Source organism: Echiichthys vipera, assembly GCF_963691815.1.
Source record: "Echiichthys vipera genome assembly, chromosome: 16".
NCBI lineage: Eukaryota > Metazoa > Chordata > Actinopteri > Perciformes > Trachinidae > Echiichthys > Echiichthys vipera.
Window position 1 is genome coordinate 19,475,686 of NC_139841.1, and position 18,345 is coordinate 19,494,030.

An 18,345-nucleotide genomic window follows, 5' to 3' on the forward strand; every position below is an offset into this window, starting at 1 on the left:
GTTTATTCTTCACTTCTTGTTGATGCCCTTTGCCTGTAATGTGACCATAAAAATAGGAAATGTAATTATTTTCAGTCAGAGCTTTAAGAATCATTTTCCTCTTTTTTACTTTATAGGATACAATGTTTGTCAGAGATACATGTAGCCCAGGGCTATTCAATTGGCGGCCCCCAAGGGAATATTTACTGGCCCTTTAAGTAGAAGCCTGTGTGAAAAAGTAAATAATGACTGCTGTCCTCTCTCGTATCCATCTCAGAGCTACCGTCTCAGTGCGTCAAATACCAGCGCGCTGGGAGACTTGCTCCATGCGAACTTGTACTTCAGTCCAATAATTGAGTGAAAACCTCTGGTTAACAGGTATGTTCATTTAACAAGGATTATTTTTTGACAAGCTTGTTGCACTTTGAGGCCTATGACTACTATTTTCTGTACATTGATAAAATAAAGACAATATACTGTATGTACTCCTATCGCCCTGCATTGTTTTACAATATCCATTAAGTTGATGCTCATTTTTCCGGCCCCTCATTTCGGATCATTTTCGTCAACCGGACCCAATTCCAATAGCCCTGATGTAGCCTATTTTAGTCAGTTCAGTGATTGCTGTGCATATTTTAGTGAAAGAAAACCTCTTTACTTCATTTATTTAAAAGATTTGATAATGTATAAGTGTTTATATTCAAACAATTGTTTAACTTTTTAGTCAAAATCTCACTTCACTTTAATTTAAGATTGTTACAGTAATCTCTAAACAAGCTGCCTCATTATTTCAGTTTTTGCATGATTGCATGACATGTCCTTAAGAATATCTGATTAAAAAATAATCTAATTATTAGGCTATAGATCTGATACATGGTATTTTTAGAATCTAAAAGAAATAGAAAAAAAACCCACTGAACCAAACACCGTGACCCCAAAACCATTATATGAACCAAACAGTGGATTTTGTGAACCCTTCCACCCCTAGTAAATACCAAAAGCCAACGTGAGAATTGCACATGAATACCCCCTTGTGGTAATTTCCACTGGGAAGCTCGTATAATATTTTGATACACAAGATGCCAAGATGAGATTGACCTTTTCAACACGGCGCAACGCAAGAGTCTACTTTACTACACAGTCTACACTGTTTTTGAGCCGGTAGGGCAGATTATGTGCTTCAGATAAGGGTAGACCAAGCTAATGTAGCTAAAACAGAAATATTACCTATCCCTTTTGTCCTTTAAAAAATCTACTATTCATGAAATAATTAATTATTATTAAAACAATAATTCATGAATAAAAAATAAAGCCTATTATTGACCATTTGTGTTTCGCACTGTAGCAGATGAATTAGGCAATCTTAAAGGGTTTTCCCCAAGTAACAGGTCAGGATCTGTGGATCCACCGTGTTTCATTTAACTACGACAACAAATGTACTTGAACACAACGCACTGGTAATTTCCAGTTCACAAGTGGAAGGGACCATCTTTTCCATAGCACATGAAGGCAGCATTAAAGAAGGTTGGAAACATGTTAAAAATGCCAATGCCCCTATATTACAAGAAAGCCCACACTGCCGATAATGCATCAGTATTGAGGTTGTCTTTAACAGCCCATGTTCATATACAAAAATACGCAACACAATTACTCATAACAATCTCCAGAAAAATAACGTCTGCTTCAGAATGCATCACATCGCAGCACAAACATTTTCCAATGTAAATTTAATAACAAAATGTTGGTGAAGCCAACGTTAATAAATAACTACCAAAATATTACTCACGAGCCTGAGTTTAGACCCTTCTGCAAACTCTCAGCATTCAGCCAGTATACGTGTGCTAAAAACTTTAGCAGCTGCACCACTGGATTCGGAGGCCACCTCCAGCTGGGCCTTACCCCACATACATGGTGCTTGGACCCGACTTTCGTCAGAGAAGACGTTCATTTACACTGAGACTACATTTTCTCTCATTCCCAAGATCACCTGGAGGCTGAAATTATGGTCCACTGACAGTTACACACGATCTGCGAACTGGTGACGGCGGCGGTGTTCGAGCTGCAGCGCTAACGTTAGCTTGGCCTTTTATCGTGACTTCGTCTCCTCCCTCTCCTCCCTCTCCTCCCACAACTCAACTTTCTCCCGACAACAGGCCGCTGGGATTTCGTTTTGCACTAAGCCACTTTCTTTTAAGACTTGGTTAAGATAATACTTATGACGTAGTATATCACTTTCTTAGTTATACACATCAGCCTACTGTTGCTAATGCAAGCTCCAAACGTTCTGTGCTGCAGCTTCACCCTTGACCTCACGGGTCATCCTAATCTCGCGAAGCTATTTGCAAGCGAATTAATAGGAAATGATGGCACTGCTTTCCTGATTTGTGGTTGTTAAATAAGGAATTGCAGTGCTTCACAATTTCGTTTTGCATGTATGCATTTGTGCATCTGAAGAGAAGATTGGTTTAAAAATCATAAAAATATATTAGATAAAAAAATTTGGTCTTTTGAGGCTTATATTATCTTCCAATCTGCTTTTTTCTTTAGTTTCTGGGGGGGAAAAATGCATTATTCGTTTTTTTGTGTGTTTTTTCAGGTGATTTTTTTAGTCCTGTGCCTCTGTATTGTGTACAACACTGTTTTGTTAGTCTGATTTATTGTGTTGCTGTACTATGAGGTTGCTCTGACTCATACTATTTTATGTTTTCTTTGTTAGCACCTGGGGGCCATCACAAATCACACCGCAGCTGAACCCAAAACATCATAATATCAAAACAGATCCTCAAACCACACTAGTTTCACCATGCACAAAAGACTGCATTAAGGTTTTTTAAGTCATTTTATGCTAGCTGTGAGCCATATGACAACATTTTGCCATTATTTTTGTGTGGCTTGTCACAAATTCACTCTGCAGAATGCCCTTAACATTTGCACTCACACATTTCTGTCATCCACAGCTGTTAACAAGATTCTAGAATAACAACAGCCTTGAGGTGTTTACGGTGTAGTGTCTTCAATTATCAGGAGAGGTACCTGCCAGGTTGTGTCTAATTCCTTCCAAGGCGAGAGTGTACACTAACAAGTGTGTTTATTCCTGTCAGCTGTTTTTCTGCCCAGAGGAAAATACAAACTAACAGTAAGTTCACCTGTTCCTTGTTAATGGGCTTTATTTATTTTACTCAGGCTGGATTGTTCCCCCACTTATCCATTATGATAGTACATGGTTTCATTGTCCCACTTTTTTTCATTCCAGTCTGGTATCCTATTGTCTGGAGGCTATGGGTTTTGTGAACTTTAAGTAATGTCTTTTCTTTTTTTATGCCCTTGAACTAGAGGCCAGAGGGAGTAAATGAAATGAACTGTGGGAAAAATAGAAATCTGATTTTGTACTTCCCATGGAAATGTCTTTGTATATTTTTGATCTTTTCTAAACCCTGTGACATACTGTACGATGTTGCCACCTTGTTCATTGATTCTCTGCCAAGCTCTCGTTGAATGCAACGTCTTTGATAGAAGGCATCTGTCTCCTATAGTCTTCCTGCTCCTGTTCTACACTCTGCCAGGTGTTGGCTGTGAAGCTTCAGACAATGTACCACGACGATATGTATTCAAGACATTAATTTAAGCATGGTATTGTGCAATGAATACAATCAAAGAGGGGACTTTTGCTTTTTTAATAAAAAACAAATACCTCTGGGAGATTATTGTAAATTGCTTGCATTATAATTATGTAGCGAGTGGTATTCATAATACCATACTTGAAATTCAATTATTCTTTTAAATATATCTACTGTTGGCTGTTGTAAGCACTTTTAGTTCACAATAATAAGTAAATGCAGAATTTAATCCCACACCAAGGGTCAATTTAGCATGATACAAACTAAACCTGAAAAACAAATCTATCAACTAATGTAACAATTAGGTACAATATCACAGCATCTACAAACTTCAGGCCTGATGACTTATTGAGCAAAGGATCTTATGTCTCTAATTGTATCTATTTATTCATTTTATATAATGCATTATAACAATTTAAGGAAAAGCAAGCAACCCTAACCAAAGGGACACTAATATGCTTAGAAACTGACAACCAATCTTTCCTATTTATGCATTATAATACAGTAGAAGATAAGAAGATTATACTGGTTTGTAAAGTTTTAGTAATTTAGTTACCATCACTTGAGACTTTAGTGACAACCTACAAACCCCACGTTAAGTTTATAGGCTATTACTATAGTTAATTGTATGACAGATAATAAACTACAATGGAGTAAACAGGAAACCAGAGCAACATTCATGCACAAATAAAGGTGACAAGTCATTCACTAGATGGTTTATCTAATACAATTCTGAATACATTAGATATTTAGGAGAAACTTTCAAATTCATATTTACATCTAAAATTATTTATTTATTGGATTCAATGTCAAAAACAACCTGTCATTTAAATTAACTACATTATACATCATACAAAACTATGTATGATGTAGCAGGAATATCAATGTTTTGAGTAGTATCATGGTTAAGGTTTTAATAATGTCGTCCAGTTCAATGGAGAAAACTCCTTCAGGTTACATGAATCCAATATCAGTGTCAGATATTTGATATATGCTTGTAATGTATTATTTTATAATCCAATATTTAGTTAATGCATTAGTTTAGTGACCACCTGAAGAGGAAATTTTAACATGAAGGTGCTCTAAATTGACCTTAGCTGTGAGCGGGCTCAACAGGTAAGATATTAGTTTAGCAGCATGTATCAATGGCAGACGTGTCCACCCAGCTTGTTTCTCAGAAAGAATATGCTGGCGGACACCGAAGCAGTAGGTGTGCATTCTGAGAGGGACCAGAAACCTCATTAGGTAAATTGAATTTCATGTCTGATTAAGTCAATTATTCGCGATTCAATAAGATTAAGAAATTAAATGTGTCACTGAAGAATGTTAAAGAATCATTTCCGGTAAACAGGGGTCTAAGGGTAAGAGATGGTCACTGAAAAGGTTTTTAACAAAGCTATAATGTCAAAAAGAAAGTATTGATGATCTTTATGAGTTCTGAGGTTTAGCAGGGGGGAGCTTACATAGTTCTCACTCAATAGTGAAGCAGTTATCATGGGTTCATTTATTGAGACTGCAATATTACTCAGGAAATTAGCTTTAGGAAGGTTAAGGAAGAAATAAAAAAATCCCAATACATGATAAAGTGCCAAGATAACGTGATTAAGTGCAATCTAGGGTGCTCTTCAAGTTGACAAAAAGGGTACAGTGTAGTGATGGGCGTGAGTGATCGATTCCTTGAGTAGTCCTCATTTCAAATTAACTTGATTGGTAAACAACAGCACTCTGTTTTGTTTGGTTGCAGTCATCTGTGCACCTCTTGCTTCTGCGCTTGACCCGAGACACAAACCTTCAATGTCTGGAACCGGCTCTTTGCCTCACCATCTGAGAGAAGTTGTGTGACCTACATGACAGGGTTACTGTGCAAGGCCCAGACAATATGGAGGGAGAAAGCACTGACATTCGGCGGCCACAACGTCGCAAGCACAGAGGTACTGGACACCCTCTTCAGGGAGAACTAGTTTGAAAATATGGATGTCAATGAGCTAGAAGCTTATTTCAGTCAGCCATGCATTCGTCTTCGTCAAAATCCACTGGAGTGGTAGAAGTCCATTAGGTCACCACTTTAAAGAAAAACAAGTTCTGGCAAAGCAGCACTTGCTGATACCTGCCACCACTATGCCAGTGGAGCGCCTGCTTTCCACAGCGGCACTGATCATTAACAGACTGATCATCACTGACTGTGAATGCAAATGTATTTATCTTTTTGTAAGGAAACAATGTTTTGACGTTCTAGTTGTAAAAAACAACTCCTTAAAGGGTAACTGTGACTGTTTTGATTGGGAATAAGCAATAGGTGTTGGGTTAGCTGTATTGCGATGCATCATTCTTCCTGCAGGAAGATGTGGTGAGTTCTAAAAATAGATTTGGAAAAACAAGTACTCGATTGGCCCTGGAGGATTTGATGCAAACCCTCGATCTTGGATTTAACTACTTGTGCCCATCCTGACTACAGTGCATTAATGGCTGCCCTCAAAAACCTCACATGGTGCCCTCTAGGCTGCCCTTCTAGTCGAGAAAACGTGATGAAGTGCCCTCTATGGTGTACTTCCAGTGAAAGAATAGTGATGCAGGATCCTCTAGGGTGCCCCTCCAGTGGAGAAAGGTTATGAAGGGTCCTCTAGCGCAGGGGTGGGCAATTCTGGTCCTGGGGGGCCACTGTCCTGCATGTTTTAGGTTTTTCCCCACCCTAACACACCTGAGTCTAACAATGATCAAACTGTGACAAGCTTCAGCTGCTTGATAACGAGCAGAGCATTAGAATCAGGTGTGTTGGAGCAGAGAGAAACCTTCTCTTATTACTTGGGAGAGGTTAAGGGGGGTCAAGGGTGTTGTTGCCATGGATTTAGGTTTTGGCTAGAAAACAAAGTTCATCTCTGGTTTTGAAGTCATTTTCAGCCATTCCCTTGCTTTTTGTGCTAAATTCAGTTTAGCTAATTCTCATTCTGAGCTCATACAAATGCATCACACAGCATACAGTAAACAACTGTAACTTTCGCTAACTACACAACTGATAACAAGGATGACTATTTTTATTACTACAGTCCGACTCTGATGCAATGATTTTGTGACTACGGGATTCTTTTTGTCTGTTAATTAACGTGCAAAGAAATATGGGGTTAACAAAAAATCCAACAAAAACTCGAACCCTCAATGATTATCATTCCTAAAGAGAGAGAGCCACGCTATGCAATGCAAAGAAATGTACTTTGCATACATAATAACATACTGATCATGACTGTGTTGCCGGTGTTTTGTTCATAGGTTTCATTTTGCTTGTGAATCAGATATCTTATTTGAGCTTTATTTAGGTTTCTGAGCTTGGTCTTTATGGTAATTGGACATATGTCTGAGGGGTGTGTATTCTGTGTGCTGCGGCTCTGCTGCTCTTCAGTTGGTCCTATAAACTGTCAGTCAGCCAGAAACTCTGGGAAGTGACCACAGATTGAGTGAAATAAAACTCTTTTCAACCATTGATGGTTTTCATCATTTAACCTCAATGCTAATGGACTGCACATTTGTCCAATTACTGTAAAAATCAAGCTCAGAAATCAGTTACCATCAGTTAGAGTGCCACTGTACTCCAACATGAGAGAGAGTTCTAGATCTACTAAGCCTTTTGTGTCTCACTTGAGATGCTGGGATTACAATAGCTAGTCAGCTATTTAATTAGCTTAGTTGGAGATGAAGTGAAAAGGAGGAGAACCAAACATGTACTGTATTGTTCATGTTCTGTTGATTTGTTAAGGACAATGGGAAAACAGAAAACCACTGCCATTAGTCATGAAATTGACTTGGATGTTGCCCCCCCCCCCCCCTTCTTGATTGCGGAGTGTCCCATTTGCAAAGCTCAACAGAGTGTGGCAAAATCTATTGTGTATATTTACATATGACAGACAAGGACATTTAATTGAAGTAGCTATTTGACACTCACTATTGCATTTAAATCAAATTATCTAAAAAAGTTTTCCCTCAGTTTCTTTTTGTGAAACCTATCATTTTGGTTCAAATCACAGCCTGAGACAAAAGAACCATTTTCTTTGAAAGGAAAGGGGTTTTGGGCAACTAAGCCATCATTTATGACCATCAAATAAAAATATTTACCCATTTAAGAATATGATGTTCATTTCTCGTTTGCTCTAAGATGAGGGGAAGACAGGTGAATAGGCTAAAATATTTTAACTAATAGATATCACCATGAAACTTCCCCAGTTGATTACTTACATTATGAACATTTCTTATGTTTAAAATTGCAAACAAGGCAGTATCTTATAAACTATGCATTGATCTGCAGACATTCCCAGAACAGAAATAAAAACACTGTGCCATGTTCAAAATTCTTGTTTCATTTTGTTTGAATATTGGTCAAAGGTTTTCACAGCGGGGATTTTGTATGTTTTAGTATTTATCTTTTTATCACTCCATAAATCAGAAAATACTTGTAACAGCCTAAAATAAAAACAATGCTGCCATGTTTTTAGGAATAAAATGTCATAAAAGTCATACTATGACTGATATACTATATGAGCAAACCCCTCTGTGAAAACCTTCAGAATATAGATGGGAATTAAACTGGAAAGCTTGGAGTATGTAAGTGCTACTGAATTGGAGATTTCTTGCTCAGATTATGAGAAAAACTAATTTTGAGAAAATAGCCATAGGATTGTGAAATTCTATGAATCTTGTAAGACACGACAGGTGAATATGGTTTTTAAAAAAGATGCTAACTTATATATATATCACCATGAATCTTCCCCGGCAGATTACTTACATTAAGACAATTATATTTGTTAGTACAAGTTTTCTGAAATGTTATGTTTAAATATGCAAATTAGGCATTATTTAATGCTTACCTTTTGTGAATTTAGGAGAAATCTACAGACACAAATAGACAAAGTGTTCTAACATACAGTAAATACTGTTTGAATGTTTTCATTCCTCTTGTCTGAAAGAAGACAGAAGGAAAGGAATGACGGAAAATACCCTAACATCCCAAAATTGACAAAATCATGAATTTGCAAGGGGTCTCTCCCCATAAATCTGTCAGGTAGGTAGAGTGATTAGCACTGTTGCCTAACAGCAAGAGGGCTCCGAGTTCAAACTCGCGGGATAGCTTTGGCACTTCTTTGTACAGAGTTTGTTTTTCGTTGTTGGCTTTTTAACACGTTCTCATGCAGCAAAGGTTAATTGTTGACTTCTAAATTACTCGCAGATGTGAGTAGTTGTCTTTCTCTGTGTAGCAGCCCTGTAATAGTCTGTGATAGTCCAGGATTTACCCCGCCTTTGCACAATGTCAGCTCAAGCTTCCCTGCAACCCTGGAAAGGGAAAAATACAGCTAATAGATCAAGCTAGTTGTGCAGATGAACAACGTTATTATCTGTGTGCTCTACACATAATGTAGACACAGCCCCAGCCCAGATTCAAACCAGAAACCCCCTTGCTGTGAGGAAACACTGGTAACTACCACACCATTGTGCTGCTCTTGTCACTACAATGTTTTTCCATTTTTTTAATCATATTTTATCCTGGTGAAAATATTTTATGTCAAGTGTAATAACTTGACATATATTGTAACAAGTGTTGTACGCAGTACATAAGTGCATTTTGAGTGTAATAAGGACTTGTGCTAAAACAAAGATGCCCACACACAAACAGGCAGAAAAGTGTCCAGGTGCCACACCACAGCAGACATCTGCAGGTTAAACTCCTGGCAGAGGTTTCTTTGGTTTGACTGGGCATTTCAACCAACTCAACTGGCAGAGCTAACAAGTGAGAAGTCAGTGAAGGAGCATGTCCAGGTTTTGGGAGCTCTGGGTGAGGGTTGAGGCCAAATCATATTTTGGAAAAATGCAGGAATGTAAAGAAGTGTTGCCAGGTAACTATAGCTTGCAGAGGTATATAGAGAAGCTGACTTCATCAATAATTTAGAGGCAGGTCATTTTGAACCTTCAGAGCATAAGGGAGTGCTGTGCAATATTTTTCTAAACTGCTCTTATGGCAGCATATTGTGGTATTATTATGAAATGTTATAATGTATAATTGTATGAAATGTACAATTATTTACAATATATGCAACGCTTAATACAGTACCACAATAAGACTTTATATATTACTAATACAAGTAAGGCCGATAAAGAAATGGTGTTTCTCACTAACAATCTTGTTACCAACCACGACAGTGACACAGTGGTATTGTTTTATACTTGTGATTCTGTGTGTGTGTGTGTGTGTGTGTGTGTGTGTGTGTGTGTGTGTGTGTGTGTGTGTGTGTCATCACCTTCTGCACCGGGAACAGAGGCGGTTTTAAGTATTTTGCTAAGTGTTTATACATCAGTCTGCAGCCAGATTCAATGACTGCAATGGCATCATAACCGTGCAGTATTGAAAAATTACAGGCCTGTAGCCTAGATCAAAATGAAGGCTGAGTTTGAAAATTTGTGTGAACTGAGCAAGGGTGCCAGAGGAAGAGGGGTATAAAGCTAGGTAGGGGCAACATTTGGCCTGAAATGGCATCGTGGCTGAGGTGATCCCAGTGCAAGATGGTCTCTAATTATGAATTTTATTAATCATTATTAGTAAAATTGTATTAATCATTGTGAATGTGTACAGTAGGGGGCACTGTTGCTTTTACCAAACTCAAAAGTATAGAAAAGCTATGCTGTCACCTGACCCACGCAGGATGAAGTGCTGATGCAGTTTCAACAGTGACACTATCTCATCAGATTTACAATCAATAGTGTCGTGTCTTCTCAGCCTCGTTGCACCTCTGAGCATCATTAAGAGAGCCGGGATGTTTTTAATTCATAACACACACACTTATAAAACTTTTTGTTTTTAAGTTATATATAGTTTTGATGTTTTAATAAAATGGCCACCAAAATCATATTTTAACAACAGTTCAGTCCGAGAATCTGGTGCATACCCCTTTATGTTGTTGCTACATCTGTCAGGTAGTGGCTTATACACTATATATCTGTCACATGTCATCATCAGGGCATTTTTTTTGTACATGTCAACAATTCTGCTCTGATGCGTTTACCAGCACCTGTTTTTGCAGAACAGAAGTGCTGCAAAGACAAAAGTAGGGCATGATTAAGTGGATGAGTAGATGGACCAGACTTTTGGGTCTGAATGATGGGGAAATAAATACGTAATCTGTTGGTGGTGAATGCCACTGCCTTACTGTATGAATCATTGAACACAAGCATTACTTCTCTCACTGAATTCAGAAAACAATAAAATGTGACGCCCCACAAACAACTTAAGAGGCAATATAATGCTTATAGTGGGGATCTTCTATAGAACCAAAAGCCACAGATAAGAGAAAGTATTTTAGTAGTGCTTTGACCATGCAAGCACATTAAATTAGCTTTCTTGAAGGATTTGGTAAACACGAAATGGGGAATGGTAAAAAAAAAAGCCTGGCTCTTCTTATTAAATATAGCCTTTTAATGAGAAATAGATTATTATATGAAACATTCATTTGAAATAAGCTGATATCATGATCTCAACAGAACAGCAAAAAAGTACATAGGCAAGGTATTAGGTGTAAAAATCTTCAGACATATCCATGGATACATGTAAGCAACACTGTGGTAGCATAATGCCATACGAGTAAATGTGCTTGTTTTATGGACCTTGCAGTGGCTCAAAACTAAATCATAATGTACAGTATGTTCTGACAATATAAAAACAGTCATACATTGTCATGAATCTAATTAATACATAAGACATGGGTGCCCTGTTCTTTGTGCTGATGTACTCAAATGGAGGGCTTTTTTTAAAGTAGTATTTGTATTCCCTTTCAATACTGTTTTTTTATATATATATATAATATTGTTACTGTAGCTGAGAGTTGTTACTGTAACAGAGTTAATATTTACAGATATATTGTACAACAGGGGACGAAAAAAAAATATCAACCATTACTTCAAGTCATCCTTTGACCCTGGTTTTTGATTTCCCCACATGCACAATCCTCCCTGAAGGCATAGTTCTCAGGAGGAGATGAAGAAGTGTGTGAATTTGATCAACATTTATGGTCTTAAATTCTGAAGCTAATTCAGTGTCACTCGTCTGTGCAACATCTAAAAGTTTTCTCCAGCTCTAAATGTGTTAAAGGGATAGATAACAGGCACTTAATAATAATAATATTAATAATAATATTAATAAATAATAATAATTATAATAAAGTAAAAATTCATTTGGATAGCCCAATGTTAATGCTGAACAATCAAGTCCCCTGTTTACTGCGTCTCTATTGATTACAGGTTTGCTGCCATCTCAGGCTTGTTACAGCTTCAGTATGTCAGTCAGCTCCACATCAGCTTAAACAAATCCATTAGGAGGTATTGATAGCATGCAGATGTTAAAATGTTAATGCTATGGATGCAACATATTTGCAAAAGTGTAAAGTCTGCCATGTTAACTCAAGCATGCTAAGAAGCTTAAAATTCATTAACTAGGCCTTATAAACTGGTCTGCACTGGTCACAATAAAGTACATTTAACTAGTACCCACATGCCCCCTCTCCTTGTTGCCGCTTACCTCAGGCCAGTGACGCCATCCAATGCAAATTGGAAACAATATCACGGCAGAGGTAACTGCTCGTTTACTGAGTGCAACTTTACAGATGTTGACCTGACAAAGAATATAGAATGTTCAAAGTAATGCACTGTGATATTAATTGACAACACAGAGCTGAGCCTGAAGTCCTTAGTTGCCTCAGTCGTCCTGAACCGGCCACCACATAGAGTATGCATTTACACATACATTAGAAATTGGTTAAATATTTTGCAGACTACTGAAACCCCTGAAATGAATTAGATTTGTACTGATACATTATCGTTACTTAAGTAAGTGACTCATTTGTTATTTATAAAGCACCTCTCAAGAGTTGAAAGCACTTCAAGAAAAGACTTACAATGGTAAAATAAAACATAAGGATAATCTTCGGCACATAGGGCCAGACATGATTTAGTTACATCATGACATGAGAAAACACATCTAGAGACGCTATTGAAGTTGTGATTGTGGATGCAGTCAAATCTGCCACTGACAAAGCTACATCCATAAGAATCAGAAACAGGTTTTGTTCAAGGGCCACTGCAATTTCATTTCCTCAACTTTAACCATTTTTTTCCAAGATGTATTGGGTTGGTTTGAGGGATTTCAAACCTGGTTACCTAGTTTAAGTCAAAACCCACCATGATAATTCCCAGATATATTACAAGCCTCTGCTTACAGCTGACCCCACAAGACTAGTCACATAACAATGTAAAACAACAATAATTACAAAAGAGGACAAAATAAACAAAACATGCCAAGGCAAATAACTATACCAACATCGAGAGACACACATAAAAAAAAAAAAAATAATTGTAAAAGTATGAGTTGGATGTGGATGTTTTTCTAAAAGCTTGCAAGTAGTCTGGCAGCTTTCACATTGGGAGGAAAGTTTTTTTTTTTTTGGAGTTTTGGAGGTATGGTACTAAATAAGATGTCTCCTCTTTTTTTAAGTTCAAACCCATTTATGGCTAGAAGAGCTAGGTTGTATGACATGAGTGGCCTTGCCTTTGTTGTTAACAAACGTGCAGGTAATGGAGTGGACCTCCAAAAGATCATAAGCAATGTTCCAGCATCGGATTACACAAATAAAGTGTGACCAACAATACATAGGTAGTGTTTCATAGTTCAGTTTGATGATTGAGAGTAATAAGACAGCTGCAGCCCTGTTGATGTTTCCAGCAACATGCAAAACAAGGTTCAATTTCATATCATGGAGAGAAAAACAGAAATCTTTACACATGGCCATAAAAAGCTTACAGATTAAACACTGCCAAAAAGGTATTTTAAGCTTTAATATAACCATTTCTTTTTTTCTTTTTTTTTTATGTGGCACAACAGAGAAATTCAATGGCTTTACAACACGATTCTTATCCAACATAATATGCCTTCTCTTGTCATCTCGCTTTTTGCTGTGCTCTTATCTAAAAACTGAGAGAATTAAATCAAAACATACAAATGGAACATGTTTTTTTATGTACGTACTTTAGTGAATGAATGGACTTTATGTCTTACTGTATGTCTACCTCAGGGAAGTGTATGGCTTTAAGTTGTCTTGCAAATGTGCCTGAATGATGAATGCTTTCATTTTGCTCTTGGTGCTGAAAAGCTCCACAAATCAGCAGTCACAACATGTACATTTTGCAAAGCTGTACAAAATAGCATTGATTGTTAAATCTTCAGACCACAATATTGCACTCACGCACCAGGAGGTACTGCCTTGTGAAAAACACAGCTTGAATTTCAAACACGGGAAGAAGCGCTCCAAATGCAAGATTTTGCTTAGACTGGAGTCAATCTCAAATGACACATTCAATTAACGAACAGCAATAAGCATCAAGCCAAAAAAAGGTTTACGCACATTTGCACACGCGCACACATACATTCACCCACATATATATGTATATATAAACAGCTGGCTTTTGTTATTTGACATGACTATCCATTACTGCCCTGCTGTGTGCCTTATGTGTCAGAACAATGACAGAGTGCCTCATAACTCACAAAGAGCAATGCAGATTCACTGTGGGTTTGAAATGTAATAAAGAGTCTATAAGTAATGTGTTGACTACTTACTCACTAGGGCTATTTAATCCTTACAATGTATAAACATTTTTTATATTAAACTGTCCATTATGTCTGAAATATTTTGCACATTAGCTGAAATAAAAGGATATCTGGTTTGCCCTTGTGTTATAACAGTATTCCTTTAAAAATGTTTTTCTCAGTAAAGAATGGCAGTTTCAGATATAACCTTTGATCCCTTAGAGTAAAATCAAGGCCTCTTTTTCACCATAAGTAGATTTCATTTTTTTCCTTCTCTCTCTTTAAAGTTCTTTTAGGGAATGACAGACATGCTGGGACAAATATGATACAGTCTTTATATTGGTTCCATTAATCTTCTTTATCTTTATCTGAAATGCTTTTCATCACTGCCTTTTTCCATTATCTCTTTAAGAATTATGCTTAAAAAGTTAATATTACATCAAAAGGCAGAAAAGGTCCAAAAATGAAAAAGAGAAAACTAAATTGAGATTAATATCCCCTCGTAGTTCATTTGTTGGGTGTTTCTGTTTCTGTTGCTTTTCTCGTGTTAATGTTTGTTCAACAGAGTTTAGCAGTCAGGTGATCTGATTGTTTTAGTATCTCTGTGCTGTACATGTCCAAGGCATGATTCACTCGAATCATCTCGCTGTTGTTGAGCTTGAGCCTATGCTTTAGCATACAAGAGAAGAGGTCCAGCTGGGGTTTGCCAGGTGCAGATGGAGGGGCAAGGCGGTTAATCCGATCCCTAATGTCCAGTAACAGGAGCATAACTGACGAAGATGAGTAGAACTGAGTTCCTTGTGTGTACGACTGGTTAACCTGCTGCACAGCACTACGGAGCAGGTCGGCATTGAAGCGCAGACTGTAGCCGAACACTTGGATGTCAGATATTTTTATGTAGATCTGCCGTTTGTTAGGGTCTCCGAGATCAACTGGACCCTGTCCTGTGTCATTGCGTAGACCAGTTGGAATCTTAGCGCGGCTACGCAGATAGATGTGCACCGTTTCAAAGAAGGTCTTCCACCGGTTGCCAAGCAGGAGAGTCCAGTTGAAGCACTGGGAATTCTGCAGTCGTACTTTTTCCCAGCGTGGGTAACCATGTTCCCCAAAGGGCATGCTCCAGCCTTCTGAATGGCTACCACTGAATGGGTTGACATAAACAAAAAACATGGGGTCAATGCTGCTATTTCGCATCTGGCAGATCTTCATTGATAGACCGATTATCATGTGAAGGTAGTCCATCCGGTTTTTGTTACTCTTGAGAGTCAGGGACATGCGCTTGCGCCATCGAGGGTCAAAGAAGGTTTCTAGTCGGATCTCATTACTGATGAATGTAGTGTGAATGTACAGTCGGGAATCCATTTTCTGTAACAGGTATTTGAGCTCCAGGTCCTGAAAGTCCAGATCAGTTTCAAAGCTGATGAACTGCTCGCTACGTTCTGAGTCTACATTCTGGGGCTCGCAGCGGCCACGGTACAACTTGTAGCCTTTGTTGCAGGAACCACATTGTGAGATGTTGGCCAGGCTGCACATGGCACAGCTGTTGTTGCCACCTATGACACATGGGATGGGTCGCTGGCATAAGGTGACACCTGTGTGGCACACGCATGTCCTTTGGCTCTCCAGGAACGTCCCCCAGAACCCGTTCTCATTGCAGTAGAGGAAGGACTGAACCCTGTTGAGCCACTGCATCACAGATCTAAAGAGAAAGGAGGAAAGGAAAAGAAAAATTAGGAGAAAATTATTAACAGTGGTCAGATGAAAAGTTCAAAGTTGTATCACCTCAGCACTATTTGTTAGCCCATTAGCTACAAATTATGAAATACATTACAATACAATACTTCTGACACCTTTTCCATAGGATATCATGGTGTTTTTTTGCATTTGTTTGATTTCTAAAGACCTTTCATTTTTCTCTCCTCTCCTCTCCTCTCCAATCAAATTGCAAAGACTTGAAACTTCATTTGACAATTATCGCTGTGGGCATCATGTTTGGTTTTAATTGTCTGTAATTATATTGGAAATGCATGGTAATGCACTTGAACACTATTAATAAAACCCATCATTAAGTTAACTGATGTGCATTACTGTATCTAGAGAAAGCTTCACTGTCTTAGCCAGTTTATTTAAACATACTGAAATGAAGGGATACCAATGGCTAGTGGGTGGACTTTGAAGAATAAAAAATATACGAGAGGCTTTATTAAATGGTTGGCAACAATGTAAACCATCTAGTCAAGATAGTCAGTGAATGGGATGATATCTTCCCTTCAAGTGGGAGGAGTGGCATTATTTCCCTCTGGTGGAAGGCATTACTTGCTATTCTCATCTTGTCTCTACTTTTCCCCTCAGACATCTTTCCCTGTCATCTTGACAGCACTGGAACTTCTTTTCTGACCGTAGGAGGTGAATTCTGAATCCTGATTTCTTCAGAGAGGAGGCTGGTCAAGGTTAACTTGACATGTTAATGAAGCTAAGGCTTAACTATGATGGATGACATTGCATTCTCAGCAGGCCAAATGGCCCCAAGCTATAACCAAAATGAGCTTAGGATCACCTATAGAGGACAATAGGAGCATTGTTTGATTCCCATAACTTTGACTCTAAATTGGGGATAGGATAAAGATTAAAGTGTGCTATCATTTTCATGATCCTCTATTCCTACACATGCATGTAAGGAAATGTAAACATGCAAACAATACACAAAACACCATTACAAAACCAAAATAAAACCAATAAAATCAAGTCATTCAGTGGTCATAAAATGGCTGGTAATCAATTCAGTACAATCTGTAAGTGGTTGTGCTCTGTATTATTACTGCTTTTAAAGAAAAATAAATTTCAATATTGTCTTCCAGCTGTTCATATACTCAAAAAATACATTCTGTGAGGCAACATGTATTAAATTGTGTTCTCTTTGAGAAGCTAGGCCAATCAATACTGAAAATGATCAACAGGAGAAAAAGCTTTAAAAGAGTTTGAAATGTATAATAACAAATCGTCAGCGTACAATCTGACTTTGTGTCTCTATCAGGAGGGACATGATGCTAAATCACAAGTTGCTCAATGGAAAGCATTAATGGGAGAAAGCAAAGGGAATAACCCTTACTGAGAAAAAAGCAAGGTAAATTGAAGAACGGATGTATTAAGCTAATGAAGAAAGCGGACAGAGGGCATTTGAGAGCACATATATCAATCTTATATATCAATGTCTTCATGAAGCTTTTCAGATTCAAAGAGATAACCCAAAGACACACGATGCAGGTGGCTTAAGTCAGTATCTTGTTATCAGCCTCCAATAAGTGTGTGTCTTAAGGATTTTTAATATAGAGCAGACCCTTACATGATAAGTAATATGACTAGAACACAAGCAATGTCATTAATTTAGTCTTGCAAGTCTCTTACACTTATACAGTTTATATAGTCCAGGTACTCTTTTTAATGTTCGGAACATCCTAAGAAGTCCTCAAAAAGGGGAAACAAACTCCCTAGAAATGATGAATCCTTGACGGTTTCTGAAGGATATAACTTCATATAGAGGGAATTAAAGGTTTGGTTTTTTTTCTCCAAGAGATTAAGTGTTATCTGAATGAAACCATTGCCCCAACTTAGTATGGTAGAATCTTGCCAAATGTATTCCTTTTGAAATTTATGTTTTGCATGAGTCACAAGGTTAGTTTTCTCTGTGGGTAAAAGTAGATTGCATTCAGGCTGGAGAGTATGTCTTCTCTTTGTATTAAAATTGCTAAAGGAGAAACTGAATAGTCCTCAACTAAATATAATACAATGTCCATGATTTTTTTTCTTTTTCTTTGTGCAGTTTAAGCAAGTGTTGTGTATGATAATATGTTTCTGAATACATACTTTGATAGTCCTTAGAGATTTGTGTGGTGAATATAAGTTTTAATCTGCTCAGAAAGTCACTCCCTTATTGTATATGTAGTTTTTTTGTTTGGCATGATATTTGATTGCAACATGACATGACAGCATGGGTCTGAAAGCTCTTGTGTCACGCCAAACTTGTGAGAGTTGGTGAGCCTAAAACATGAGCTATCCTCAGTTTTCTTTTATTCTTTGGCAATTCCTGGCATTTTTTCATGTATTTTCTTTGTATTCTCGCCATTAATCCATGCAGCG

At 37.7% G+C, this 18,345-nt stretch overlaps 1 protein-coding gene across 1 annotated transcript in view; it reads right to left on the bottom strand.

The window, feature by feature from the left end:
* Window positions 1-14,766: 14,766 nt before the first annotated feature.
* brinp1 (bone morphogenetic protein/retinoic acid inducible neural-specific 1) overlaps window positions 14,767-18,345 on the bottom strand; it is a gene marked incomplete at its 3' end in the record, with an annotated part of 109,233 nt that continues 105,654 nt past the window's right edge. The window contains exon 8 of the mRNA XM_083930066.1: window positions 14,767-15,907. Coding sequence (XP_083786192.1) covers window positions 14,767-15,907 — 1,141 coding nt within the window. The remainder of the gene's footprint in view (window positions 15,908-18,345) is intronic.